This window comes from Hyaena hyaena, unplaced genomic scaffold (genome assembly GCF_003009895.1).
Source record: "Hyaena hyaena isolate Hyena2069 unplaced genomic scaffold, ASM300989v1 scaffold_947, whole genome shotgun sequence".
NCBI lineage: Eukaryota > Metazoa > Chordata > Mammalia > Carnivora > Hyaenidae > Hyaena > Hyaena hyaena.
Window position 1 is genome coordinate 367,217 of NW_024081579.1, and position 27,512 is coordinate 394,728.

The 27,512-nt window shown below is 40.9% G+C and overlaps 1 protein-coding gene across 2 annotated transcripts in view; it reads left to right on the forward strand.

Annotated features, from left to right (window-relative positions):
• The window catches only part of DYNC2H1 (dynein cytoplasmic 2 heavy chain 1), a 324,085-nt gene that overhangs the window by 79,891 nt on the left and 216,682 nt on the right, over positions 1-27,512 (forward strand). For both annotated transcript variants that reach the window (XM_039221130.1, XM_039221131.1), the window contains exons 41-52: positions 3,807-3,962; positions 5,019-5,278; positions 6,067-6,313; positions 13,297-13,448; positions 14,429-14,573; positions 15,970-16,072; positions 16,652-16,819; positions 19,911-20,041; positions 21,186-21,434; positions 22,025-22,133; positions 24,670-24,783; positions 25,906-26,048. In XM_039221130.1, coding sequence (XP_039077061.1) covers positions 3,807-3,962; positions 5,019-5,278; positions 6,067-6,313; positions 13,297-13,448; positions 14,429-14,573; positions 15,970-16,072; positions 16,652-16,819; positions 19,911-20,041; positions 21,186-21,434; positions 22,025-22,133; positions 24,670-24,783; positions 25,906-26,048 — 1,977 coding nt within the window. The remainder of the gene's footprint in view (positions 1-3,806; positions 3,963-5,018; positions 5,279-6,066; positions 6,314-13,296; positions 13,449-14,428; positions 14,574-15,969; positions 16,073-16,651; positions 16,820-19,910; positions 20,042-21,185; positions 21,435-22,024; positions 22,134-24,669; positions 24,784-25,905; positions 26,049-27,512) is intronic.

A 27,512-nucleotide genomic window follows, 5' to 3' on the forward strand; every position in this document is an offset into this window, starting at 1 on the left:
CCCATTGATCTGAGTGTTGTTGTGTCATTGCCATAGTGTCTTGATGATTACAGCTTTGTAATACAGCTTGAAGTCTGGGATTGTGATGCCTCCAGCTTTAGTTTTCTTGTTTAACATGGCTTGGGCTCTTCAGGGTCTTTCCTGGTTCCATACAAATTTTAGGATTGTTTGTTCCAATTCTGTGAAGAATGCTGGTGTTATTTTGATAGGGATTTCATTGAATGCGTAGATTGCTTTGGGTAGTGTAGACATTTTAACAATATTTGTACTTCTAATCCATGAGCATGGAGTGTTTTTCTCTTTCTTGGTGTTGTCTTCAACTTTCTCATAAGCTTTCTGTAGTTGTCAGAGTACAGATCTTTACATCTTCGGTTAGATTTATTCCTGGATATCTTACTGTTTTTGATACAGTTGTAAATGGGATAATTCCTTGATTTTTTTCTTTGCTATTTCATTATTAGTGTGTAAAATGCAACTGATTTCAGTATGTTGATTTTACATCCTGTGACTTTGTTGAATTCATGTATTCTAGTAATTTTTTTTCCTGTAGAGTCTTTTGGGTTTTCTACATAGAGTATCATGTCATCTGTAAATAGTGAAAGTTTTACTTCTTCCTTGCCAATTTGGATGCCCTTTTTTTGTTGTTGTTGCTTGTTTGCTGAGGCTAGAACTTCATTATTGTGTTAAATTCTAACTGTGAGAGTGGACATCCTTGTCTCGTTCCTGATACTGGCTCTCACTTTTCCCCATTGAGGATGATATTAGCTGTGGGTCTTTCACATATGACAGTTATGATGTTGATATATGTCCCTCTGTCTATCCCTGCGTTGTTGAGAGTTATCAAGAAAGGATGCTGTATTCTGTCAAATGCTTTTTCTGCATCTATTGACAGGATCGTATGGTTCTTATTCTTTCATTAATATGGTATATCACATTGATTGATTTGCAAATATTGAACCACCCCAGCAGCCCAGGAATAGATCCCACTTGATTATGGTGAATAATTTATTTAATCTATTGGATTGGATTTGCTAGTATCTTGTTGAGAATTTATTGTGGTAGTCTTAAGACACTTCATTTCTCTCACCTATAATACCTTGAACTGTTTACCTAAAAATCTTGAATAGTGGAATCTCTCATTTTTCTAGAAAAACCATGTTGCTGTTGCATACCTTTCAATAAATACCTGCATATGTTTCATGTTAAAAATAATGTCAAGTTAATACTACAGTAGAAAAAGGATGATAAGTTATTTACAGTGTTATTAAAAACATCTGGTAATTCAAAAAAATAATGACTATCTAGTATATATATCATGCACAGCACTGGACAAGACTTTAAGAGGTGGACAATAGTAGGACACTCTGTTTCCTCAGGAAAAGTTTTGCCTAATGGAGAAAAATGAGCTGAAAAGAGTGTAACCATCCTCTAGGAGAGTTCAAAACGGTGATCACACTTCATTCTGAATTTGAAGCATGAATTGTAAATTGACTTGCACAGAAGACAGTGTAGGGCTATCTGATATTCTGTATGATTTGTTCAGTTACTTTTTTCTTGTATGTCAGGCATTGCTTTTATTAAAAATGTAAACCTATAAAAAATTGAGGAAATAAATAGCATTGAAAGTGCTTTTTGAAAGTATCTGATTGTTAACCCGAAGTTGTTTTAGTGGTCATTGCAGAAGATTGCAGAAGATTGACAGAGAAATGGAGATCTCCCTTGAGTTTTCTCAAGGTGTCTCTTTGCTGTCTGTAAGGATGAGGTGGAGCGATAGGGATTTTTGGGGAGAAGACACATGTGAGATGGGTTCCTGGAGGCCTCAGGGAGAGAACCACTTCCTCCAGCCCTCAGTCTGACAGATCGGTCTCCTCCTTCCTAGGATAATGGTGTACCAGGACCACTCTTTATTGTATCCCCAGAATCAAGTATGGTCACAGAGCAATGAATGAATGAGAGTGTAGGTACTACATTCCATACCTGCTGCCTCCCTTGTAGCACCTTTTCAGCAGATAGGTTATTTCATTAATATAAAATATATGGAGCCTAGTAAGGCTGTCTAGGACAAATACCTTGAGGTCATCCACTTGTATGCTGTTGATGTTAGAAGGAAACATATAACACTGGATGGGATAGATTGGTATGTAGGGGTTTTGTGACTGTAGACACGATGACCACATGAGGTGATCAAGCCATAGAGTGGATATACCAAAGATTCAGTTACAGTATAAACTGACTGTTTCCAGGTCAGGTCCCTGTTACAGTTGGAATTGTTTTTATGTGTTGAGACTTCCTTCCTTTTTATTTTGTGCTTTGTTTACTGTGTTCGCATTCTGAGAGATATCCTATAATGGTTACTCCAACCAAATGCTGATTTTATGTATAACTAGAGTTTTGCTTTCTTATATTCAGCAAATTAGACAATGTGAAAATATATATTTTGCCTTTAAAGTCTAGAACTCTTAGTATGGCTGAGGCAGCTGGATTTCTACTCATCTTTTTCCTTTTTCCTGGTCTTCCTCCCATTTCTCTAGTCTCTAAAAACATTTCTTATGCAGGTAGAGTGATCTTTAAAAAAATGCAGATTGGATCATTTTAATCTCATTTAAAACATGTTATAAGTAGTGAAAATAAAATTTGCACCCCTTCCCATGGCCTTGCAGTTCTGCCTGTTCTCCCTTGCCTGCCTTTGTGCCCTGAGCTTACTCTTCTTTGCTCATTCAGGCATAAGCTTCTTCCAGTGTCTTTCCCACACCAGTGGCGTGTGTTTGCACGTGCTGCACTCGCCTCACGCCAGGCAGGTCTCGTCCTTCAGGTGGGAGCCTCAGTGTCCCCTGTTTCACAGAGCGCTTGAGCTCTCCGTATGAGTCCTCTCTTCTCCTCTGTAGCTTGTTTTTGTATTTAAAAAACTTTTTAATGTTTGTTTATTTTTGAGAGCGGGAGAGAGAGAGCACAAGGAGAGGAAGGTCAGAGAGAGAGGGAGACACAGAATGTGAAGCAGGCGCCAGGCTCTGAGCTGTCAGCACAGAGCCTGATGCGGGACTTGAACCCATGAACCGTGAGATGATGACCTGAGCCAAAGTTGGAAGCTCAACTGACTGAGCCACCCACGTGTCCCGCTCCTCTGTAGCTTTTGCTGTAACTTGGTGACCATGTTCTCTACTAGACGAGTTACAAGAACATAAGTCTCTGCATAATTCACCTTTTTAAAAAAAATACCCAGCACCACATGGACATCCTAATACATAATTGGTTCTCAGTAAATACTTGGAGATTGAATGAATGAGAATGTTTTCCCCTTTTAAGCTCCCCTGGTTACACAGGGGTCCCAGAGGCCCACGCATCAAATTCATGTACACACTGCAACCCAAAGTTTCATTTTAAAAGTCTGTGTAATGCGCTAACTCCAGATGTTTTTTTGTCTTAAGTCTGCTTTTACCAGCCTTTAATGTCCAGTGTCCTTAATCTAGCCCTTACCTTGAGCTTCCTCTTTGTCAGGAAGACATTATGAGGCACTGTTCTTTTCACACCAATGATTTTCTTTTATATTCTTTAGACTTAAGAAGTAAAGAAGCCATATATCTAGCTAAGGACTCCAGCACTTGAAGCTAGGAATATACAATTGCATGTTTATGATTACTTTTTACTTTCAAAGCTTATACATATAAACTGAATCATATGTAAACTTTCTACAACTTGAATGGAGGGATGTATTTAAAGATCATACTTGAAAAGATGTGTGAATGTAAATCTGTATGTTTCCATGATCCGTATTTGTTTTTTGTCTGTCCCTGGATTTTAATCAACAGAATGACTATGTGGTTGAAACTAGTTTGGTTGGGACTGTGATGAATGGTCTGTCACATCTTTGTGGATGCAAAAATCATGACCAGTTTGTTATTAATCTCATCCGGGGGCTTGGTGGAAATCTGAACATGAAATCCCGCCTGGAATTCACCAAAGAGGTAATGCATGTTTAAAACCTATATTCAGTCAATGTTTTCTTCAATTTTCATTGACTCTTAATTGTCAAATTACAGTGATTTGTAACTGTATAAACTCTTTTACTTTTGAAATTATGCATTAAATGAATAATAATGCATTTACCAATAGGTACATATATACTTATTTTCTCCTTTGAACTAGTTTATGATATTTTATGATATTAAAGTTTTATAAAGTCATGCTTTAATAATGTTTTAATGGGCTATAATTTGGACCATATCTTTTTTGTTAGACATTTTTGAAGCTACTTATCCATGTGAATAAATATAATTATTTCATTCATTTTTTAAAAAATATTTTTATTTATTTCTAGGGGAGAGAGAGAGAGAGACAGCGTGAGCAGGGGAGGGTCAGAGAGAGAGGGAGACACAGACTGAAACAGGCTCCAGGCTCTGAGCTGGCAGTCAGCACAGAGCCCGACGCGGGGCTCGAACCCACGAACCGCGAGATCATGACCTAAGCGAAAGTCGGACGCTTAACCGACTAAGCCACCCAGGCGCCCCTATTTCATTCATTTTTAATTGTACAGTAATAACATATTTTTAATCATGTGTTTAACCAGAACAGTTTTAGCATTTAGGAAGGCCAGGGTGGATTCAGCGTAATACATGTTTTCTTTAATAAATTTAAAGGTGTATTCTAGATCCTCTGTGCTCCTTTCCCTCTGCCCCTTCCCCACTCACAGTCTCTATTTCTCAAAAATAAGATAAACAGAAAAAAACCCACCTCATTTATAAGTTGAATGTATTTATACCTTGGTACATGGGCAAAGTGGATGACATTTATTTACCTCAGTGATGATTTAGAGAATAATATTTGACATAAAATGTTACCTTAATTATAAAGGATATTTAGTAGGTTTAGTGTATGCAAATTTTTGTTTTTAAAATAAAATGACTTTTGGACATTGACTTTGAAGAATTAAAATTTCACAGACTTGTGCTCACTTTGGCAGCACTTACAATCAAAGTGTCACATACTTTTTGAAGTGTCTATCACAACTTTCTCCTCTTAAGGTTTTTAACTGGGCTCGAGAGTCTCCTCCAGACCCTCACAGACCAATGGACGCCTACTACGACTCGAGTCGAGGGCGACTAGCATCTTATGTGCTGAAGAAGCCAGACAACCTGACGGCCGAAGAGTTCAGCAATGGCCAGACCCTCCCCGTCATTCAGATTCCTGACATGCAACGAGCACTGGATTACTTCAGACCTTGGTTACATTCTGATACTAAGCAGCCATTTATTCTTGTTGGACCCGAAGGATGTGGCAAAGGGTAAGAGCAGAAAAGTGTTGTGGTGGTGCATGTTGTGGATTTGCACCCTCTCCTCAGGGGAAACAGTTTCACAGCCCTATTACCTTTCTTTTGGTTAAAGTAGCATTTCATTTTCGTGAAGGACTCTTTCCACTGTCCCTACTTGTAGAAATAATATGACTTTAGGTTAGAAAGGAATAGGTCTTTTTTCCTGCCAGGTTTTGTGTTTTCTAGGGGAAAGAACAATATACTCTTCACAAGAAAATGTGCATACAATCACAGCAAAAACTGAATACCTCAGATATGCTTACCAATGATTGCTTTATGAATCTTGAAGCTAGCTTTCTATTTAAAAATAGCTTTTATATTGGTGTAGTTTAGCCTGTTTTTCTTATCTACCGGGTGTAGTTTCTGAAAGGGAAAGAGACCTGGCTTATTGGTTTCACGTTTTTAGTAGAAATTTAAAAATTTTTATAAAATCCTTGTACATTTTTTTTTTTTTAACTCTCCAACTGTAGGGAAACATTTGGTAATTTTTATATACACTCTATCAAATTAAATTATTTCTGTAAACTTTGATTTTTTTTGGTGAAAGACTTTCAAGAGTGCCTTAAAATATGAATGTATTTTTTTATACTGTAAAAAATAGAAAGTTGCCTGATACACCACATCTGTGTTTACAACTTTCCCTGTAAACATCATTATACGTAATTCAGGAACGGAAGTATGTACATAAGAGGAGTTTTAGACGGAGTGTAAACTGCGTGCTGTATTTGGAAGCAGCGTCAGGTGTCCTTGCTCTGCCCTAGGACGCTGCTGAGGTACGCCTTTTCGCAGCTGCGATCCACGCAGGTGGCCACGGTTCACTGCAGCGCGCAGACCGCGCCAGGCCACCTGCTGCAGAAGCTGAGCCAGACCTGCCTCGTGATCAGCACCAACACCGGCCGCGTGTACAGGCCCAAGGACTGCGAGAGGCTTGTCTTGTACTTGAAAGATATCAACCTGCCCAAGCTGGACAAATGGGGCACCAGCACTCTGGTGGCCTTCCTTCAGCAGGTGAGTCTTCCTCCTTCAGGGGTTCACGGGTGTGATTGGACACAATTTAATCTCACTACCTTCCCTTAGGAAACCTGCTTTCCTCTGTAGGGCCAGTTGTATCCAGCGTGTCGAGGAAATTAAACCCCTGAAGCATGTGGTGATCTTGGGCCAGAGCTACCTTTTTTTCCCTTAAGTTTTTATTTTTAAGTCATGCCTACACCCAGCCTGGAGCTGGAACTTGCCACCTGAGATCAAGAGTCTCATGCTGTGCCTGAGGCTGCTGGGCACTCCTATAAAGCTACTTTCTTTGACCTTCTTCCCTATAGAAGTCAGTCTTAGGTAGAGATGATGTACGACAAGAAGAGTAAACACAACCTTGCCCTACCCTACTTCCCCGTTCTTTATTCCTGAAACAGGAGTAAAGCTGAAGCTGGGGGTGATGTGGGGTTTTGGGAAGTTTTTGCTGCATTTTTCTTATAATTCCTTCTTCAGAGAGCAGGGAGACTTGTGCCCCTCTCTGGCTTCCTTAGCCCGTGGCTTTCCGGCGTTGCCTGGGAAAGGCAGAGGTTGGAGACTGTACATTCTCTCAGTGTGGTTTACGTCACATGAGAGACCCTAAGGTCTACATTAGAGTTTACTACTTTTATAGGGGTTCAGATTTAGCATCACTGTGCAACAGTGGAATATGATAAAATATTTATAGAAGTAAAACAAAATATTTTTCTTATATTTTTCCTGATTTCTTTCACTTTTTTTCCCATAATTGCTGGCAGGTTTATACTGTTATCTGATTTTTTTTAATAGTTTATTGTCAAGTTGATTTCCATATAACACCCAGTGCTCCTCCCCACAAGTGCCCTCCTCCATGCCCATCACCCCCTTCCCCACCCCCCATCTCCTCTGCCCTCAGTTTGTTCTTGGCATTCCAGAGTCTCTCATGGTTTGCCTCCCTCCCACTCCCCCAATATTTAACCCCTTCTTCTCCCCCAAGGTCCTCCATTAAGTTCCTCCTAATCCTCCTATACGTGCAAACATATAATATCTGTCCTTCTCTGCCTGACTTATTTCGCTCAGCATAACACCCTCAGGTTCCATCCACGTTGCTACACATGGCCAGATTTCATTCTTTCTCATTGCCATGTAGGATTCCATCATATAGATAAACCACATCTTCTTGATCCATTCGTCCGTTGATGGACACTTAGGCTCTTTCCATGTTCTGGCTATTGTTGAGAGTGCAGCTATGAACATTGGGGTACATGTGCTCCTATGCATCAGCATTTCTGTATCCCTTGGGTAAATTCCTAGCAGTGCTAGTGCTGGGTCATAGGGAGGTTCTGTTGTTAATTTTGGAGGAACCTCCACACTGTTTTCCAGAGGGGCTGCACCAGTTTACATTCCCACCAACAGTGTGGGAGGGTGCCCATTTCTCCACATCCTCGCCAGCATGTAGAGTCCTCTGATTTGCTCATTTTAGCCATTCTGACTGGCGTGAGGTGGTATCTCAGTGTGGTTTTGATTTGTATTTCCCTGATGAGGAGGGAGGCTGAGCATCGTTTCCTCTGTCTGTTGGCCATCTGGATGTCCTCCTTAGAGAAGTGTCTGTTCATATCTTCTGCCCATTTTTTCACTGGGTTGTTTGTTTTTCAGGCGTGGAGTTTGGTGAGTTCCTTATAGATTCTGGATATTAACCCTTTATCTGATATGTCATTTGCAACTATCTTTTCCCATTCCATCGGTTGCCTATTAGTTTTATGGATTGTTTCTTTTGCTGTGCAGAAGCTTATCTTGATGAGGTCCCAGTGGTTCATTTTTGCTCTGGATTCCCTTGCCTTTGGGGATGTGTCAAGTAAGAAATGGCTGTGGTTGAGGTCAAGGAGGTTGTGTCCTGCTTTCTCCTCTAGGGTTTTGATGGTTCCCTGTCTCACGTTCAGGTCTTTTATCCATTTTGAGTTTATTTTTGTGTATGGTGTGAGAAAATCTAGTTTCATTCTTGTGCATGTTTCTGTCCAGTTCTCCCAGCACCATCTGTTAAAGAGGCTGTCTTTTTTCCATTGGATATTCTTTCCTGCTTTGTCAAAGATTAGTTGGCTGTACACTTTTGGGTCTAAATCTGAGTTCTCAATTCTGTTCCATTGGTCTATGTGTCTGTTTTTGTGCCAAGACCATACTGTCTTGATGATGACAGCTTTGTAGGAGAGGCTAAAGTCTGGGATGGTGATGCCTCCCGTTTTGGTTTTCTTCTTCAATATTACTTTGGCTATTCGGGGTCTTTTGTGGTTCCATACAAATTTTGGGATAGTTTGTTCTAGCCTTGAGAAGTATGCTGGTGCCATTTTGATTGGGGTTGCATTGGATGTGTAGGTTGCTTTGGGTAGTCATGACATTTTAACTATATTTATTCTTCCAATCCAGGAGCATGGAATGTTTTTCCATTTCTTTGTGTCTTCTTCAATTTCCTTCATAAGTTTTCTATAGTTTTCATCATACAGATCTCTTATGTCCTTGGTTAGGTTTATTCCTAGGTATTTTATGGCTTTTTGTGCAGTTGTGATGGGATCCGTTTCTTGATTTCTCTTTCTGTTGCTTCATTGTTGGTGTATAAAAATGCAACCGATATCTGAACGTTGATTTTGTATCCTGCTGCTTTGCTGAATTCATGGATCAGTTCTAGAAGGCTTCTGGTGGAGTCTGTCGGGTTTTCTATTTAGAGTATCATGTCGTCTGCAAAAAGTGAAAGTGTGACTTCTTCTTTGCAAATTCTGATGCATTTTATTTCCTTTTGTTCTCTGATTGCTGATGTTAGGACTATGTTAAACAACAGTGGTGAGAGTGGACATTCCTGTCGTGTTCCAGATCTTGGGGGGAAGCTCTCAGTTTTTCCCAGTTGAGGATGATGTTAGCTGAGGGCTTCTAATAGATGGCTTTTATGATGTTTAAGTAAGTTCCTTCTATCCCGACTTTCTCGAGGGTCTTTATTAAGAAGGGATGCTGTATTTTGTCAAATGCTTTTTCTGCATCTATCGACAGGGTCATATGGTTCTTACCTTTTCTTTTATTGATGTGTTGTATCACATAGATTGATTTGCAAATATTGAACCAGGCCTGTAATCCAGGAATGAATCCCACTTGATCTTGGTGGATAATATGTGCTTTGGATTCGATTTGCCAGTACTTACTGAGGATTTTTGCATCTGTATTCATCAAGGATATTGGCCTGTAGTTCTCTTTTTTTTGTTGGATCTCTGTCTGGCTTGGCAATCAAAGTGATGCTGGCTTCATAAAATGAGTTTGGAAGTTTTCCTTCAATTTCTATTTTTTGGAAGAGCTTGAAAGAATGGGTATTAATTCTTTTTTAAATGTTTGGTAGAATTCCTCAGGGAAGCCATCTGGTCCAGGGCTCTTACTTGTTGGGAGATTTTCGATAACTGATTCGATTTCTTCACGAATTATATGTCTGTTCAGATTTTCTTTCTCTTCCCGTGTGAATTTTGGAGTGAGTGTGTGTTTAGGAATTTATCCATTTCTTCTAAGTGGTCCAATTTGTTGGCATATAATTTTTCATAGTATTCCCTGATAATTGCTTGTATTTCTGAGGGGCTGGTTGTAATAAGTCCATTTTCATTCATAATTTTGTCTATTTGGGTGCTCTCTTTTTTCTTTTTGATAAGTCTGGCTAGAGGTTTGTCAATTTTATTTTTTCAAAAATCCAACTCTTGGTTTCATTGCTCTGTTCAACTGTTTCTTTCGTTTCTATGTTGTTTATTTCTGCCCTGAATTTTACTATTTCTCTTCTCCTACTGGCTTTTGGATGCTCTTATTGCTCTGCCTCTAGTTCCTTTAGGCGAGCTGTTAGATTTTGGACTTGCGCTTTTTCTAATTTCTTGAAATAGGCCTAGAGTGCAGTGTACTTTCCTCTTAGGACTGCCTTTGCTCCATCCCATAGATTTTGAATTGTTGTATTTTAATTTTCATTTGTTTCCATATATTTTTAAATTTCTTCTCTAATTGCCTGATTGGCCCATTCATTCTTTAGTAGGGTGTTCTTTAACTTCCATGTTTTTGGAGGTTTTCCAGACTTCTTCCTGTGATTGATTTCCAGTTTCATAGCTTTGTGATCTGAAATTGTGGATGGAATGATCTAAATTCTTTTATATTTTTTGAGGGCTGCTTTATGTCCCAGTATGTGATCTATCATGGAGACTGAGGCATGTGCACTTGAGAAGAAAGTGAATTCCCTGGCCTCAGGATGTAGAGTTCTAAATGTATCTGTCAGATTCATCTGGTCCAATGTGTTATTAAAGTCCATTGTTTCTTTATTGATTTTCTGTCTAGTTGATCTATCCATTGCTGTAAGCAGAGTGTTAAAGTCCCCTGCTATTAGCACATTCTTATCTATAAGATTGTTTCTATTTGCAATTGTTTTAAATATTTAGGTGCTCCCATATTCGGTGAGTAGACAAATATAATTGTTAGTTCTTCCTGATGGATAGACCCAGTAATTATTATATAATGCCCTTCTTCATCCATTGATAATGTCTTTACTTTAAAGTCCAGTTTGTCTGATATAAGTAGAGCTACTCCAGCTTTTTTTTGACTTCCAGTACCATGATATATATTTCTCCATCCCTTTACTTTCAATCTGAATGTGTCCTCCATCCAAAATGCATTTCTTGTTGACAGCAAATAGATGAATTTTTTTTTATCCATTCTGCTACCCTGTGTCTTTTAATTAGAGCATTCAGTCCATTTACATTCATTGCTATTATTGAAATACATGGGTTTAGAGTCATTGTGTCGTTTGTGGGATTCATGCTTGTGGTGGTGTCTCTGGCATCTTGCGTTCCTTGCAACATTTCCCTCAGAGAGTCCCCCTCAGGATTTCTTGTAGGGCTGGCTTAGTGGTAACAAATTCTTTCAATTTTTGTTTCTTTGGGAATACTTTTATCTCTCCTTCTATTTTGAATGACAGGCTTGCTGGATAGAGGATTCTTGGCTGCATATATTTACTGTTCATCACATTGAAGATCACCTGCCATTCCTTTCTGGCCTGCCACGTTTCAGTAGATAGGTCTGTCACCACTCTGATAGGTTTCCCTTTGTATGTTAGGGCCCTTTTCTCCCTAGCTGCTTTCAAAATTCTCTCTTTGTCCTTATATTTTGCCAGTTTCACTATGATATGTCATGCAGAATATCGATTCAGGTTACGCCTGAGGGGAGTTCTCTGTGCCTCTTGTATTTCAACATCTACTTCCCGACCCAGGTTAGGGAAGTTCTCTGCTATAATTTGTTCCAGGACTCCTTCAGCACCTTTCCTTGTCTCTTCCTCTTCTGGGATTCCTATCATACGGATTTTGTTCCATTTGATTGTATTGCTGAGCTCTTGAACTCTTCTTTCATGTTCCTGGATCAGTTTATCTCTTTTTCTCAGCTTCCTCTTTTTCCATAATTGTGTCTTCTAAATCACTTATCCTCTTTCTGCGTCTTCAATCTGTGCATTGGACGCCTCCATTTTATTATGTATCTCATTTATAGCATTTTTAAATTCAAAATAACTATTTTTAAGCTCCATAGTGTTTGTAGCAATAGTTTCTCTGATGTCTTCCATGCTTTTTTCAAGCCCAGTGATTAATTTTATGACTATTGTTCTAAATTCTTGTTCAGTTATGTTGCTTTTATCTGTTTTGAGCAGTTCTTTAGCTGTCATTTCTTCCTGGAATTTCTTTGGAAGAGAGTTCTTCCGTTTAGTCATTTTGGTTAGTTTTCTATTCTTTTTAATTTTAAAAGCTTGTTGTACACTCTGCCCCTGCGAGTTCTGCTGTATTAGAGAAGGCTCTTTGACTCTTCAGGGCCTGTCTGTTCAGGAAGTGTTCTTTGAATGGTGTGTCTTGGTTTCTCTTCTTGAGTGTTTGCTTATTTTGTTTCCCTACTCGTAGTGGTATTTGGGACTCTCCACCATGTGTAGTTTGGCTTGTTTTTGAGGCAGCCATGGAAATAGAAAAGAGACAATGACAGAGGGAACAAAGTTACAGAAACGCACAAAGCCAGTAAACATGCAAACCCAGGCTCAGGTAAAAACAACAATAACAACAACAAAAACAACAAAACAGCTCTTTGCGGGGATGGGCGTGGTTTGGTGTAGGCAGGTCTCACCTCCACTGTGTATGCTGGCCGCTCCCTGAGGCCCTGCCTTGGTGGTTGTGGGGAGAAGAATGGCGTCGCCCCAGTCCCTTCTCAACCAAGTGCCGCAAATCACTTCTTCAGGTCCATCTCCCTGTGCTGAGGACGTAGCCAAGGTGGGCTGAGTTCTATGCCCCGCGCCCCGCCTCGTTTCCAGGTCCTAGTCCGCGGGCGTTGTTTATACCGCCCGAAACAGTCCCGCAGGTCGCTGCTTCCCTGCTGCCGGGGGTTGAGTAGGGGGTGGGGGATGTGTCGCAGCCTCAGATCCGTGGGGTCAAGCAGAGATACAACCTGAGTGCCTGCGGGGAATGTAGCAACTTCAGGTCCAGAGTGTCGCCGCCGCCACCAGGCCGCCGCCGCTGGGGATGGTGCCGGGTGCTCTGCAGAGCAGTTTTTCCTGGCGCCTTCTGGGACCGGGGGCACCTAGTTCTAAGTCAGCCCCCCAGCCAGAACTAAAACACACTCTTTCCAAGCCGAGGTTTTTCTCTTCTCCAGGGATGGTTCTGTGAGCAATCTCAGCTACTCTCTCCTATCCCCTGGACTCGGGGCAGCTCACCACCGCTCGCTGTGGCTCATCACTCCTGTCATCTGGTTTTCATTGTTTATTACAGAGAAAAAGCATTTTTAAACTAAGGGTAATTCAACTAACATTAATTGAATACAAAGTCTTGAAGAGTGTTTTTTTTTCAAGCTTAAATTCTTGGTTGGGTAGAGGATGATGGCCACATTTGGAAACACTTGAATTTTGTGCAAAAATATTTTATATCAGATTTAGAAAATCCTAAGCATAAAACATTTAAAATACATTTATTTTCAAATAGGTATTGACATATCAAGGATTTTATGATGAAAATTTGGAATGGGTTGGTTTAGAAAATATTCAAATTGTGGCTTCTATGTCAGCTGGAGGAAGACTGGGAAGACACAAGCTCACCACCCGATTTACTTCTATTGTCCGTCTCTGTGCCGTGGAGTATGTATCTCTGTGTTTTTAATTTGGGGAGATGTCTTATGTATTTGAATTTTATTGAAGGTATCCATTTGTATTTTCTCAAAATGAAGAATATAAAAATAGTCAAACTTAAGTTAGGATATTTTTTCCTCTGTGCTTCCTAAACTTTAGGCCATAATTTGGGGAGATGAAGGCATTAATTAGCACTTCTTAAATATTAGAAATAAAACATAACTGTTTTATATAATTTCTATTCTCAAATATCAGTGTCAGGAATCTGAATGATCGATTTTAGAGTTAAGTGTTTTATGGGTTTCATAAAACAAAAATAGTACCAGATTTTACACAGTGTGCACGAAGTGGAGTCGGCCACATTCGTGGTGATGTGGCCTTAATCCTGATGCAACACCCACCACCACAGCGCGTCATTGTCGCAGGGACCCGCAGGCTGTATGCTTACAGTGCTCGCCCTGTGTTCCATTTGGCCTACACAATCTTGCATTGACGGTTTCTTGCTAATTGCACCTGTCTGTTAACATTTCTGCTTTCAGAAGTGTTAAGGCCACCAGTTAAGCTGTATTGAAATAGGTTTCAGTTTGAGAGAAACAGGTCAATTTCATTTGTGTGATTAGTCCTATGTTTATAGTGCTGAGGTAGGTTAGTGCTCCATGGGTAGGCTATACTCAACATATAATACTGTTTTTTAAGCAAAATTTTCTTTTGGGCCTTTTCTAAAGGTCATGGTTTTTAAACAGTTACGTTTCTAAGTAATTTCATTGGCATCTTCTAGCAGGACTTTCAGTGTTTGAGGGCAGATATGTGGGGTCTCATGTGGTTGATGTCCGAGCAGGGATCGTGAGCCTGGCCTTGCTCCCTGGGGAAACCTGGTGTCTCCATCTCAGGACAGCACGGTTGGAGAACCACTGCTGTAGCTGAACCTGAAAATGCTAATTTAGAATGTTGATTTTTTTTCAATAACTTTCTCCTATGTCCTTTTTCAGTTACCCAGAAAGAGAGCAATTACAGACAATTTATGGAGCATATTTGGAACCAGTTCTACATAAAAATCTGAAGAATCATTCTATTTGGGGTTCTTCATCTAAAATCTATCTCTTAGCAGGGTCTATGGTACAAGTATATGAACAGGTATATATACTCATTTATATTGTACTATTGCTTTCACTCCCAAAGGACTGTCTTTAATGCTGACTTAGGTTGATACTTCAGCTTTCTTTCCGTCATCTTTATTAGACTTTTCTACTCAGGAATGAGCTCTGTGAGGGGAACATGCTCCGTGTGCTTTCTTTACCGTTGAGGCTCCTGGCACGGTTTACAGTAGATAGTCAGTATTGAATGAATGGATAAGTGGTGGATGGTTTTTCTGTTACCTGCTAAAATTTAGCATATTTAGAATGTTCCTCTTCTTTCCCAAACTATGTCTTTCTCCTGACTTCCATCAGTTTCTGTCTTCTAGGTTTCAAACCTGAGAGTGGTCTTTGACGCTTCTTTCTTTCTTGTTACTTGTAAGAAAATGTCTCAAGTGTCTTTCCTGGGTGAAGTATGGACAGTGCTTAAAAATAGGCATTACAGATGCGGAGGATGTGTGTTGAGTACCTTCTTTTCTAGTGTTAGTCCTAGGGGTGCAGAGATGATGGAGTCTCTGTTTTCTGGAAGCTGACAGACCAGTGAGGGCCCAGTCATGGCCATGAACTATTAATAGTGTTATGAGTGTAACGGTGACAACATACACAAGTTACAGAGGCTGTGTAGAAGAAGTGAGTAACTTTGTTGTGTGTGGTAGTTGTTAAGGGGAGGAGAAATGTGATCTGAGTTTTGAAAAAGGAACAGAAATTCACAAAGTGGCCGGAGAGGAAGGATCTTCCTAGGGAAAGGGACTAGCTTGTGAAAGTGAAGGCACTGTTTGTAGTTTGGGAGTAGCAGTGGGGAAGGAGGAGTCAGCAAGCAAGAAGTTCCTTCATTTCCACTGTAAATGAATGTAGGTGTTAATGACCAAGTCCAGAATGAGAGCAGTGGCCCTGTGGGTGGAGAGTAAGGCACCGCTCCTCACGGGTTGTGTGTCAGGGAGTGACACTTTGGTCCTTAGAAGTTCAGTGACCTTGTGAGCAGAAGGCAACTCTGCAGTTCCTAGCCCTGGGAGCTCTGTTCCCAAGGATGGTTGGGGGCCGTGGAATCTCAGCCCCTGCACAGATTTCTTGCTTCAGTTTGCCTTCCTTGAGTCCCTTTCCCTGGTATAGCTCTTGACTTTTTATCTTATTTTTTCTGTGGTCAACCTTTGCAGTTTGCTGAAGCCAATGAACAGCGCCTCTTAGATAATGTTTTTAAATGCATAAAATATAAAGATAACTGAGGAAATCAGTTCTGTTGAAATCCACTTTCTCCTAACTAGTACAAATTGGGCATTCCTATGAGTCTGCAGTGACTACAAAAAGCTTATAGCATTATTATATATTTGGAAATATATTATCAATACTTATATATTATATATTTAGATAGCAGACAGATGGTTTACATTCTTTTCCAGGTGCGAGCCAAATTCACAGTTGATGATTATAGTCACTATCTGTTTACTCCGTGCATCCTTACCCAGTGGGTTCTTGGCTTATTCAGATATGATTTAGAAGGAGGTAAGTTTTGCTCTCATGATTTTAAATCACGTATCTTTCTCTGGAATGCCACAGCATATCTGTGTGCACACATATGTGCGTATGTATTTATGCTGTATATTGTGTTTATAATAGGTGTGTTGAGTATTGTAACTGATTACAGTCTTTTAAAAATTACAATTAAAATTATGTTAATATTAAATTTAAATATTAATATTAAATTTAAACCTTCATAATAAAATATAACATTGTGATTTTTCTTCTAAACTTTATGATCGTCACTGTCAAAATTTTATTTGGGGAGAAATAAAATCATTATTCGTGTCTATATGTTTATGGAATAATATTTTTATTGAACTAGAGATAACAATGCATACTGTATCTTTTAAGTGATCAAAACAACTTTACCAACTTATTAACACATTGAATCTTAACTTTTTCTCCTTCCTTTTTGCGTATCTGATGCCAATGTGACGGTATGCAGATTCTCATTCTTTATTTCTTTACTGTGTTATTTCTTTATTTCTAATACTGTGTTGAAACAGACTATTTGCAAGTCATTTGAATTTTCTTAGAACTGAGAAAATGTTGTCTTTTTAGGGTCCTCAAACCACCCACTAGACTACGTGTTGGAAATCGTCGCATATGAAGCCCGGCGGTTATTTCGTGACAGGATTGTTGGTGCAAAGGAACTTCATTTATTTGACAGCATTTTAACATCGGTGTTTCAAGGAGATTGGGGCTCAGATATATTAGATAATATGGCAGGTAATCTAATTACAGAGTTTATGTGAATATATAAATGTTATGAGAACTGTAAACTTATTTTTCTTAGTAATAGCATGATTTCATACGCTATACAAATAAAAAGTTTGGATAATTTTAATTTATACTATAAGTGACTATTCTTTTTGCTAGGTTTCAGTAATTATGTGCTAAATAAAATATAATGACAATAATTGTTTTCTTGGATTCAGGCCCTAGTGTTTTATATTTGTAATTCAGTATTCTATTTCCTGCAGGATTTTTACTGGCAAGGTTTTTTTAAGCCACATGTGTATGAAACTTTGAGATCATTAGGAAAATCCATATTTTGATTATAATTAAGATTTGCTTAAGAGTAATGGTCACTCTCCTTCCTGTCACTGCTCATAATATCATTAGCACAGAACATCTTACGTGCTCTGGTTACCAGCTTTGCTCCTCGTAGGACAAGCCAGGCGTAGCACTGCTCCCTGGATAAACCAAGCGGAGCACTGCCCCCCTGGGAGCAGCTTGGTTGCATGTGCAGCTGTTACTGCTTAACAACCAGCCTGCATTTTTAAAAATGTTTTTTTTTTTTTTTTTTTTTTTTTTTTTTTTTTTTTTTTTTTTTTTTTTTTTTTTTAGCGTTTATTTATTTTTGAGAGACTGGGAGAGACAGAGTGTGAGCAGGGGAGGGTCAGAGAGAAAGGAAGACACAGAATCTGAAGCAGGCTCCAGGCTCTGAGCTGTCAGCACAGAGCCCGACGAGGGGCTCAAACCCACGCACTGTGAGATCATGACCTGAGCCAAAGTTGGAAGCTTAACCAACTGAGACCCCAGGCGCCCCGAGCCTGCATTTTGAAGACTGCTCTGGGGTCATTTGTGTAATATGACAGCCATGACAGCAAAAGGGCTTTTGATACCATACTGTGGAGACTGTAACATGGAAGGATTTCCCAATAAAACGCCTTTCCAGCTGCAGAATGAGTTTCCTTCCTGTTAGACTATCTTATGTAGTATGTTCTACATGTTGTACATTTCCAGATTTGATAGTGGTCCCAGGGTCATAACTGCATGTAGCCAAAGGGGATCTTGAATGTAAGGAAGATGGTGAGACTGAAGGAAGGAATGTTCTTGTTGCCACTCGAGTTTCAGCAGCAGGAAGTGAGTTGGAGAAGCTCAGGCAGGCTGGCAGGCCTGGTAGTAGCTGGGAGTTGGCTTGATTCTGAGTGCGGGTTTGTCAGGGAGGCCTGGAGTTCTCATGCGTGGTATGGAGAGCCTCATTTCCTTACCACTGCCGTCTTTCTCAGTCTGAGAATTGGGTGCATAATATCTCTTTTTGCAAAGAAAGGAGCATATCCTTTAGGCAGTAGATGGTATCTGTATCTTATTGGGTATCTGAATTCTCTAGAATTTAGTGTCTTTCAGAGCCTGCTTTGTAGGACTCAGTAAATAATATATGCTTTCTTCCTCCCTCAATATTTTACTTCCCAAGGAAAGGTTGCTTTGATACATGTTCTGTCTAGGCAAATAAACACAGCCTTGATATATGTTCTGTCTAGGCAAATAAGATTTTCACATAGTAGAGTAATAATTAAGAAAAATTTAACCTTGGAGACTTATAAGTATATTAGATACATTCCTGTGCTCAAGAAACGTGTAATCTGGTGGTGGATGCATCTGGTGGTGGATGCGAATGTGAAAGTCTGTTTACAGGGTAACTACTGATAGTGTGTCTCAATGCCCTGACACTTTGTGCACGTAAAAGATGAAGTGTTGTACAATTAATCCAACTGTGCTGCATATATTTGGGATAAATGCTAGATGTGAGACATGTGGAAGAGTCAGAGACTCATTTCTTTTTTGAGGGAGTTACTCTGAAGCTTTTGAAAATGAATTTTTTAGGGGTGCATGGATGGCTCAGTAGGTTGGGTGTGTGACCCTAGATCTTGGCTCCGGTCATGATCTCACGGTTCACGGGTTCAAGCCTGAGTTGGGCTTTGCATTAACAGTGTGGAGCCTGCTTGGAATTCTCTCTCTCTCTCTCTTTCTCTCTTTCTCTCTCTCTCTTTCTCTCTCTTTTTCTCTCTCTCTTTCTCTCTCTCTCTCTCCCTGCCCACTGGTGTGCCCAGCGGGTGGTGAGGGCGCAGTGACCATGAGCGAGGTGTGGGCTGGCTGTCACGGCAGCCGTGTACCTAAGGAGGCGCTGTCGCTCAGTGTTGCTGCGGCTGGAAGGTGAGGCAAGGGAAGCTGTGGCGATGGAGAGGAGAGGACTCAGGCCGGGCCTGTGCCTAGGAGGGTGCTGCCCAGAGCTGCCTCCCAGATGGGTTGGGAGACTTCCCTGTGTGGTCCCAGCGGTGCTCTGTAGGGGCCTTCAAGGGGAGTGGTTGGGGTTTATTGTTTTCTAAAGAAAACCAAAAGAAAAATTCATTTATTTTTCTTTCATTTGAGAATTAGGGCTCTTGATGCTATTAATAAAGGTATGTTCTTTTTCAAGGAGAGTTTTGAGTTTGCTTTATTTGCCAGTTTTATATGTTATTTTTAATCTACCAATTTTATATGGAGATGCTGGAGGAGGAGAAGGGAAAAGGGAGAAGCAGGGTGGAAGGGAGAATACGGGGGGGCTTGAGGAGGAAGGTGTGTCATCCGGGGGAGAGGGGGGTCACAGGCAGGACAGGGGCCCCATCAGTTACTTTCCAGGAAGAGTTGATAGTGCAATTTAAGGTCTTGGTGGTGTTGTAACTGATTTCATTGATCTTCGAACCATGCTGTGTAGTAATTAATCTTTGCATTTCTGGGGATCATCTTATTTGGACTGATTAACTTTTTAAGGTTAGTGAGCGGAGCACATGGGTGGCGCAGTCAGTTAAGCATATAACTCCTGATTTCGGCTCAGGTCATGATCCAGGTCATGGAATTGAGCCCTGCATTGGCTCTCTGCTGGGTGTGGAGCCTGCCTGGGACTCTCTCTCCCTCTGCCCTGTCTCCCCCACTCTTGCATGGTCTTTCTCTCTCTCAAAAAAAGAGAAAAAGAAAAAAAAGGGGCAATGTATTTCCTGATGCTGCCATTACCAATAACACATAGAAGACAAATTAATACGTTTTATTTCTACAGACAGTTTCTATGTTACATGGGGAGCCAGACACAGTTCAGGAGCAAGGGCAGCCCCTGAGCAGATGCTGCCTCCACATGGAAAACCACTTGGAAAACTGAGTTCTGCAGACCTCAAAGATGTTATTAAGAAGGTATAACCTCAATCATGAATTTGAGTTGGGATTTAGTTATGATTATAGGCATCTAAAAAACATCTTACAAGCTTTTTGAGACATGCAAAGGATATAATATAGAGCTGGTTCTTACCTCGTGGAATATAGTCCATTGTGGCAGATCTAACTGGACGCACACATACTCACACAGCTGGGGTAGGCTTGCCAAGGTGTGCGTTGGGAGAAGGTAGTTGATGTTGGAATTATTAATGAGCTTTAATATTCTTCTATTTTTTTTAATGTTTAGTTATTAATGAAGTGTAATATTAATTGGAACATGATCCTAGAGCAGTGGTGTCAACCTTTTAAACATTAGAATCACTTTGAGAACCAGAAAGTATGCTGACTCCCGGGTTCCATCCTGAGGAAGTCCGATTCCAGATTTCTAGCAGGTGCTGATGTGGGTGCTGGTTCATGGAAACTAGGAGTGGTGTCCGAGAGAGGTTGTTTTTTCTTTGTTTGTTAAGTTACAATAAAGAAGAACAACCTACTACATGTGACTGATTTAAAATTAATATTTATTTTGGTAGTATGGATTTGATATAAAAAGGCTGTCATGATCTGGTGGACTGATGTATGCCGCATGCTTATTGCTGGGTTTGGGTATATTGAAAGTGAAGTGTGTGAAGTCTCGTTGACCTTCCTCTCCTTCACGCTCTCACACAGTGCCTGCTAGTAGGCCCTTCGATTCACTCCCAAGCAGTGAGTATTCACAAGAGTTCACAAGTTAGTTTTTAGGCACTGGGTTTCTACAATTTTAGGATTGTTTTATGGTCAGCACATATTGATTTGATTTGAAACAACTAATACAGTTTGGGAGTTTTTTTTAATTTTTGTAATTAATCTGATACCTTTTGCTATGTCTTACTAGGTATATTAATGATGCTCACAAGTATCTGACTGTTGTGAGGCCTTGACCTTTTTTGGCATCACATAAGGGTTTTTGGAGTAAGTGCTGTAGAACTGGGTTCCTGGATAGGCTGTGGAGTGTGAGACAACGTACGGTCACACTAAACCCTTCTCCACAGTGTATCCAAAATAGAATCTATCTAGATAACTAACATTTTTATTCTATAATTGGGTATATATTAAGTATAAAATATTCTTTGTGATTTTTTAAAAGGGTCTTATTCATTATGGACAAGAGAACCAGACCTTAGATATTTTACTTTTCCAAGAAGTCCTGGAGTACGTGTCCAGGGTGGACAGAGTGCTGAGCTTCCCTGGGGGCTCCCTGCTGCTGGCGGGGCGCAGTGGGGTGGGCCGCCGCACCGCCACTGCCTTAGTCAGTCACCTGCACGGGGCCGTGCTGTTTTCTCCCAAGGTCTCCAGAGGGTATGAGCTGAAGCAGTTCAAAAACGATCTCAGACATGTGAGTTACTCATAATCTTTTGCTCTCTTTGGTTTTACATCACAATTAGTTATTCCGGAAGCCTTCAGAGAGACCTTTACGTCTCTGATATGCAACGTAGTCCATAATTGTGACGATTATTTCCCCCATGGTTATTAGAAAATTATATTTCTGTGTACACATAGGAAAAAGGTTCTTTTTAGGGTTTCTAGCTCTCAGGTGCCCCAGATTATGAGAGGTGAGGTGGTCATGGAAGATAAAAGCATGGACTTTATATAGGACGTATGTGGATATATTTAAAAATGATCGTCTGTCTTAGCTGTAAAATAATTAAAATTTCCCCCAACTATTTGTTCATGGACTGGATTTACTTTCCAAACTATATGGCTAGAGTTTGATTTTTAATTTGGGTGAGAAAAGAAAAGGAAGGAAGGAGGGAAGGAGGAAGGGAAGGAGAGAGGAGTGAAGGAAGGAGGGAAAGGAAGGGGAGGAGGGAGGGAGGCGGAGAGAGGAAGGGAGGAAGGAAAAAGGGCTTACTTACGTAAAGGGCAGAAGTCTGTAACCATGCTAAGATATGTAATTGGTGCAAAACCAGATTTTGTGATTTGCAGGTGCTGCATCTTGCCGGTGTTGAAGCTCAACAGGTAGTTTTACTTCTTGAGGATCACCAATTGGTCCATCCGACCTTTCTGGAGATGATCAATAGCCTTTTGTCTTCAGGCAAGTGAATGATTTCCGTTCAAAAAAGTAAAAATAATGATGTGAAAATCATTCAAGTAAATTACCTTGTCTAAATTATGTCTCAGAGCACATTTGGAATGGGGTTTACTAAGGTGATGTGGGGTTAAGCACCCGCAGAGCTGGAGAGTTGAGAAACCATGTTTTTATAAAATCATGAGATTGAAGAAGTACGTGGGTGTGATTGCGAGTGCTGGTAAATGGATGTGCTGCAGAGCTGCTGCCTCGTATAATCTGGGGGGCCGTTAGCTGCTCCGGCCTTGGGAGGCCTGCCAGCGGTGCTGTTTAACAGATGTGCGTGCCCCTTAGTACAGCACGTCTGTTATCTGTGGCAATCTCACCTATAGAAGTCAGAGAATAGTATGCAGGGAAATACATAGTGTAACTTAGAATAAAGAATGTGATGGCACCTCCCTGGCCAACATTTGTGCAATAGTTAAATAATGGCCTTAGTGTGGATACGTGAGTACAGATGTGTTTTCAGTATCTGAAGGCTCCCATATCCCCAGTCGTGGTACACACTTGTCTCTTGAGCTGCCTGACCTGTGTCGTGGTTTCCTGGAGAAGGTACTGACTGGTTTCCATGTATCTCCCTTTTCTGAAGAATTAATATGAAATTTATTAGAGTCTCTTCATGAGTAATCACTGTTAGAGTTGGTATGAGCTGGCATAGTTTTGGATTTGAACCAAGATCATTTTGTTGTTTAACTGCAAAGTAAACCTTTTTAAAAGCTAGTTTCAACCGTCTGAGCTAATTCATTGTGGAGACTTGCAGACAGACCTACATGATGCTCGCTGTGGGCCCGGCAAGCTCTGAGATAAAGTAGTCTTTTTTCAGAACTTAACAGCTTTGGTTGATGAAAACATCTAATTTATAACACCAAGTGTCTCTGCACTTGAGGGTTGCAGTGAGAGCAGACCAGGACTCTAGCTGACAGGCGGCCGGTCAGTGTCCGGCCCAAGGTCCGTGGCTGCTGTGGTGGGAGTGGGAGGTCCTAGGCAAGCTCGCAGGGTCAGGACCTTCTTCCAGAATAGCCCCTGCGGGGTTCCGGCCACTACATGGAGGCATTTCATCCAGTGGTGTGTTCCGGCCACTAGATGGAGGCATTTCATCAGGGATGAGGTAAACTGGTCAACCAGACAGAGCTTTTTGTTTGGGTTTTTTCATTTTGTTTTGTTTGTGAAAGCAAACATGCAGATAAGCATTGATGTGGGAATTATTGTTTTTGTCTTAAGATAAATTGGTCTTTATTATCAAGTCACAACTGCAACAGTCGTAAGTAAAATTTTATCAGCATTTTTACCAAAAACGTATTTGAAAAATACTTTCAGAGAAAATAGACCCATGTCTCTTTTTTTTGTGTTAAACCCTTATTTCTATAGTGGGGGCTATGCCTGTAAGTAGAGCAAACATTCCTTGCTAATCTCAAGGAGTCATAAGTGCCTTGGTATGGCTGAAATTTAGAGGAAGACGCAGAGCAGATTGGCGCGTGTGTGTGTTTGAGTACGTACCAGCTTGGGGGCTGGGCAGCAGTCCACACCTCTGAGTCTGAGTGAGGCTGAGGAAAAGTCGAGTCTTGGTTGTGGTGGGACCTGTGCAAATGCCTGCTTTGCACGTGTGGCCCAAGGATCCTCACTTCATTTTAGAGTTTCTTGCAAACTTTAAATACACTAGCTTAACAGAGATTTGTTAGACACTGTTATGTGCCAGGCCTGGTTCTAAATACTGGATTTAGAGTGGTGAGTAAGATCTAGTTCAGCCCTCTAGTAAATACTTGTCGTCTTGATCCAGTTTGATTTGCTTTCATCGTTCTGTTGCCTCGTAGCAGGGCTGTGGATTAGTTCTCCTGGTTCATAGCACAAGTTCACCCATCCGTCCATCATTCCATTCATTCAGTAAATATTTATATTCCAGATATGTGGCTAAGTATGTTCTAAGATAAATATTGAACATGATCAGATGTTTGTTTTCTGGAAATTCTGAATCTAATTGGGCAAGAAAGGAAAATACTTTATTCATGATTGTATGATGTGATAAAATGCTTAGCTGTGATATGTTTAGATACGTGGCGGAGAAAGAGCGCTTCCCAGCACATGGCAGTCAGGGAAGGCTCATGGGCGTGGCGGTTGGCACGGTAATCTCTCATAGGATAACAGGAATTTTGGGGGGAAGGCTGTGGGCATAGATTCACTATATTTATGGAACAGAGAGAAGCTCAGAGGCTGGAATACAAGGTCTTAAATGGGAGGGGTAGAGAAGAACCAGAAGAACCTGGAGAGACAGGTGGATGGCTAGATTATCCACTGTCTGCAACGGCTTGCTTAGGAATTTGAGTTTTATCAAATGAGGGCGACAGCTAGGTTTGTGAGTAATACAGAGGTGATAGGGTTGTGTATTTTTGGAAACAGCTTGAATAGGAGCAGACTAACACAAATGTAGAGAAAGTATTGTGGATGTAAGATGTGTCTGGATTGGGGTAATGCAGCTAAAATTTAAAAGAAATGCCATATTCCCTAGGTGAAGTTCCTGGACTTTATACCCTTGAAGAATTAGAGCCTTTGCTGCTACCTCTTAAAGATCAGGCTTCACAGGATGGTTTTTTTGGACCAGTCTTCAATTACTTCACATATAGTAAGTGATTATGCTCAGTTAATCAATTCAAACTCTGGTTCATGTGAAATAAGTACCATTTAATTGGGGTGTTTTCTAATTAAGTTGCAAGGGTATCTTAAATCTTCGGTCTGTTTGGTATTTTGGGACCTTTTTCTTTCTTACGGTGCTTTTAGAAAACACCTAAATAGCCTGAAGGCTTACCTGTAGTGTTAGCACAATTTTAGCAAAAGGGAAGGATGAAAGTGTTCTAATGTTCTTTGGAATATTTACTGTGCTGCCCTTCTTTCTGTTTGGTAAAATTAGTGCTTAGGACCTCCTATCGTAGAAAATTCTTGAACTGTTTAGATTTTGCCAGTCTCTATAGTTTTTTTTTTTTTTTTTTTACTAAACTACTTTTTATTATCACAGAACAGATTTATGTGCACTATAGATATCTAAAATTGAGTAAGGAAATATAAGCAATGATAACATCACCCAGACATTATTACTACAGTTATCTTTTTTTCCTAAAAGAACATTTATTATTGAAATAGAGACGTTGTTAAAGAGCTACCCTCCCTTCCCTCTCCATCAAGTTTACAAGGAAATTCTACCATGTCTCCGAGAAACAGATCATCGCAATGCTATTTGAAACAATTTCAGAACACAGAAAATGAAGGAAAAGTTTACAAAGTCCTTTTTATGATATATTGATTCTGAAACAGGGAAAGTATATGTCTCCTAAAAGAAAACTAGTTTGCTTGTGAAACCAAAATCCTTGAAAGAAAAATTGAAAAGTAGAATACAATATCACTGTTGAAAAGTAACATACAAAGTAGCAATATGGTATATATACTTCTTCTTGAATTCCTTCTGGATCTTTCTCTTAACATGCGTACACACACACACACACACACACACACGTATACCCTTCTCTTCTGGAATTCTTTCTGGATCTCTTTTCTTAACATAATCATACACCTATTTTTTTAACATACATAAAGATCATAACCATAATACTATTTTATGTAGCTTGTTTTTTGCAATAAACAGCCATTTCATTTCAGAAAGTTTGAAACTCAAAGAAGTAGACCGTATATGCGTTCCCCCAATAATTATTGTTATAATATACATTATAATTATTTTCTTACACTTTTTTAGGAATACAGCAAAACTTGCATATTGTCTTGATAATGGATTGTACGAATTTAAACTTCATAATAAACTGTGAGAGTAACCCAGCTTTGCATAAGAAGTGCCAGGTGTTGTGGATGGAGGGCTGGTCAGACAGCAGTATGAGGAAAGTAAGTTGAACACCGAAGTATGGAAATGAAAAATAAGCATGTTTTCTTTCTGAAGTTAGTCATTTTCACAACTTCCCTCTGGTGTTTGTTATAATATTGCCTTAATTGTGGCACTGAATTTAACACATTTGAAAACCTCTCTCTTCTCTTTATGTCCTTGTAGGATGGTTTAGTTGAGTGGAGACCTTCACATCGAAGATTATGTTCTCAGTTAAGGACTGCATAGTTAGTGTTCTTTGACAATCGCATTCATTTTATTAACTGGCCTATTATAAGCCAGCTTATAATAAAAACATCGCAGTGATCATTTTAGTAGAGTTTAAGTATAAATTTTAAATTTCTTAAAAATTCTCTATTGTTGCCATGCTCAGTGTCTGGAGGGGGTGTGTAAAGCATGATCACACACTACTACCATCTTTCCCTGGAAAGCTTATGTTGCCTGATCCATGATCATTTTCATGTTGTCTCTGAATAATATTTATATTCTCAATCATTCCTTTCCTCATTTTTGTGTAATAGAGGCACAGACTATTGCCTATCGTGAGTCAGAGGGAGGAATGTGATTTGGGATAATAGATGGGGTTTTGCAGATGAGATGAGGTTTTAGTTAGATTTCAGGACAAGTACTCTAGTCTGAGGAGGCCACGCCACAAGAGGCCTCAGCGACTGCCGCTTGCTGGGCCTGGGCGGTGCCGTTGCTCTGCCCTGGGCTTTGGCAGAGAAAATGCAGACCCGAGTCCCTGCCCTCGTGGGACTGGGACGGGCATTGTTTGGGGGGAAACGTCCTGGGCGCTTGCTGTGTGAAGCCCGGGGTGAGAGCGGGCCTGGGGATTCTGAGGGTCGGCAGCAAGTGCCACGTGAAGAGTGACTGAGAGGGAGGGCGGCTGGAGAGGCGTTGGGGGAGGGGAGGGGGCCACACTTAGGGCGGGCGGGCGGGCGGTATAAGCCCTTCTGAGGGCTTCGCCTTCCGCTGGAACGAGCGAGGGGGCCCCTGGACGCTTTTGAGCAGGAGTGTTTGAAACCGTTTCAGGAGTGTTTGAAAGGGCCCGCCTTGGCTTGCAGGGTGAGAAGAGGCTGTAGAGGGGAGGGGCGGCCTGGCTGCCAGGCTGCCGGGCGAGGGAGGAGGGTGGTGTGCCTTCGGGGTGCGGGGGGGAGCAGGGGTTGGGTTTGGGGCGTGTCTTGCAGTCGAAACCACGGGCTTTGCGGTCGGGCGTGCGGGGAAGTGAGGGCTCCGGGGTACTTGTGAGCGCGAGTCCCGGGAAGGACCGGTGAGCGCCACTGAGAACGGGGGGCTGCAAAGAGCACGTTGGGGGGAGAACGTGAGGCTTTCGGTCTTGATCTGGGTGCTCGATGTGACACGTCAGACACCCACACCGCCAGGCGGAGAAGCCGCGTGCCCGGAGGGGGCGGGGGGCGGGGGCGCCAGACACCCAGGAGCTGGAGCGAGCCCCCCCCCCCCCCCCC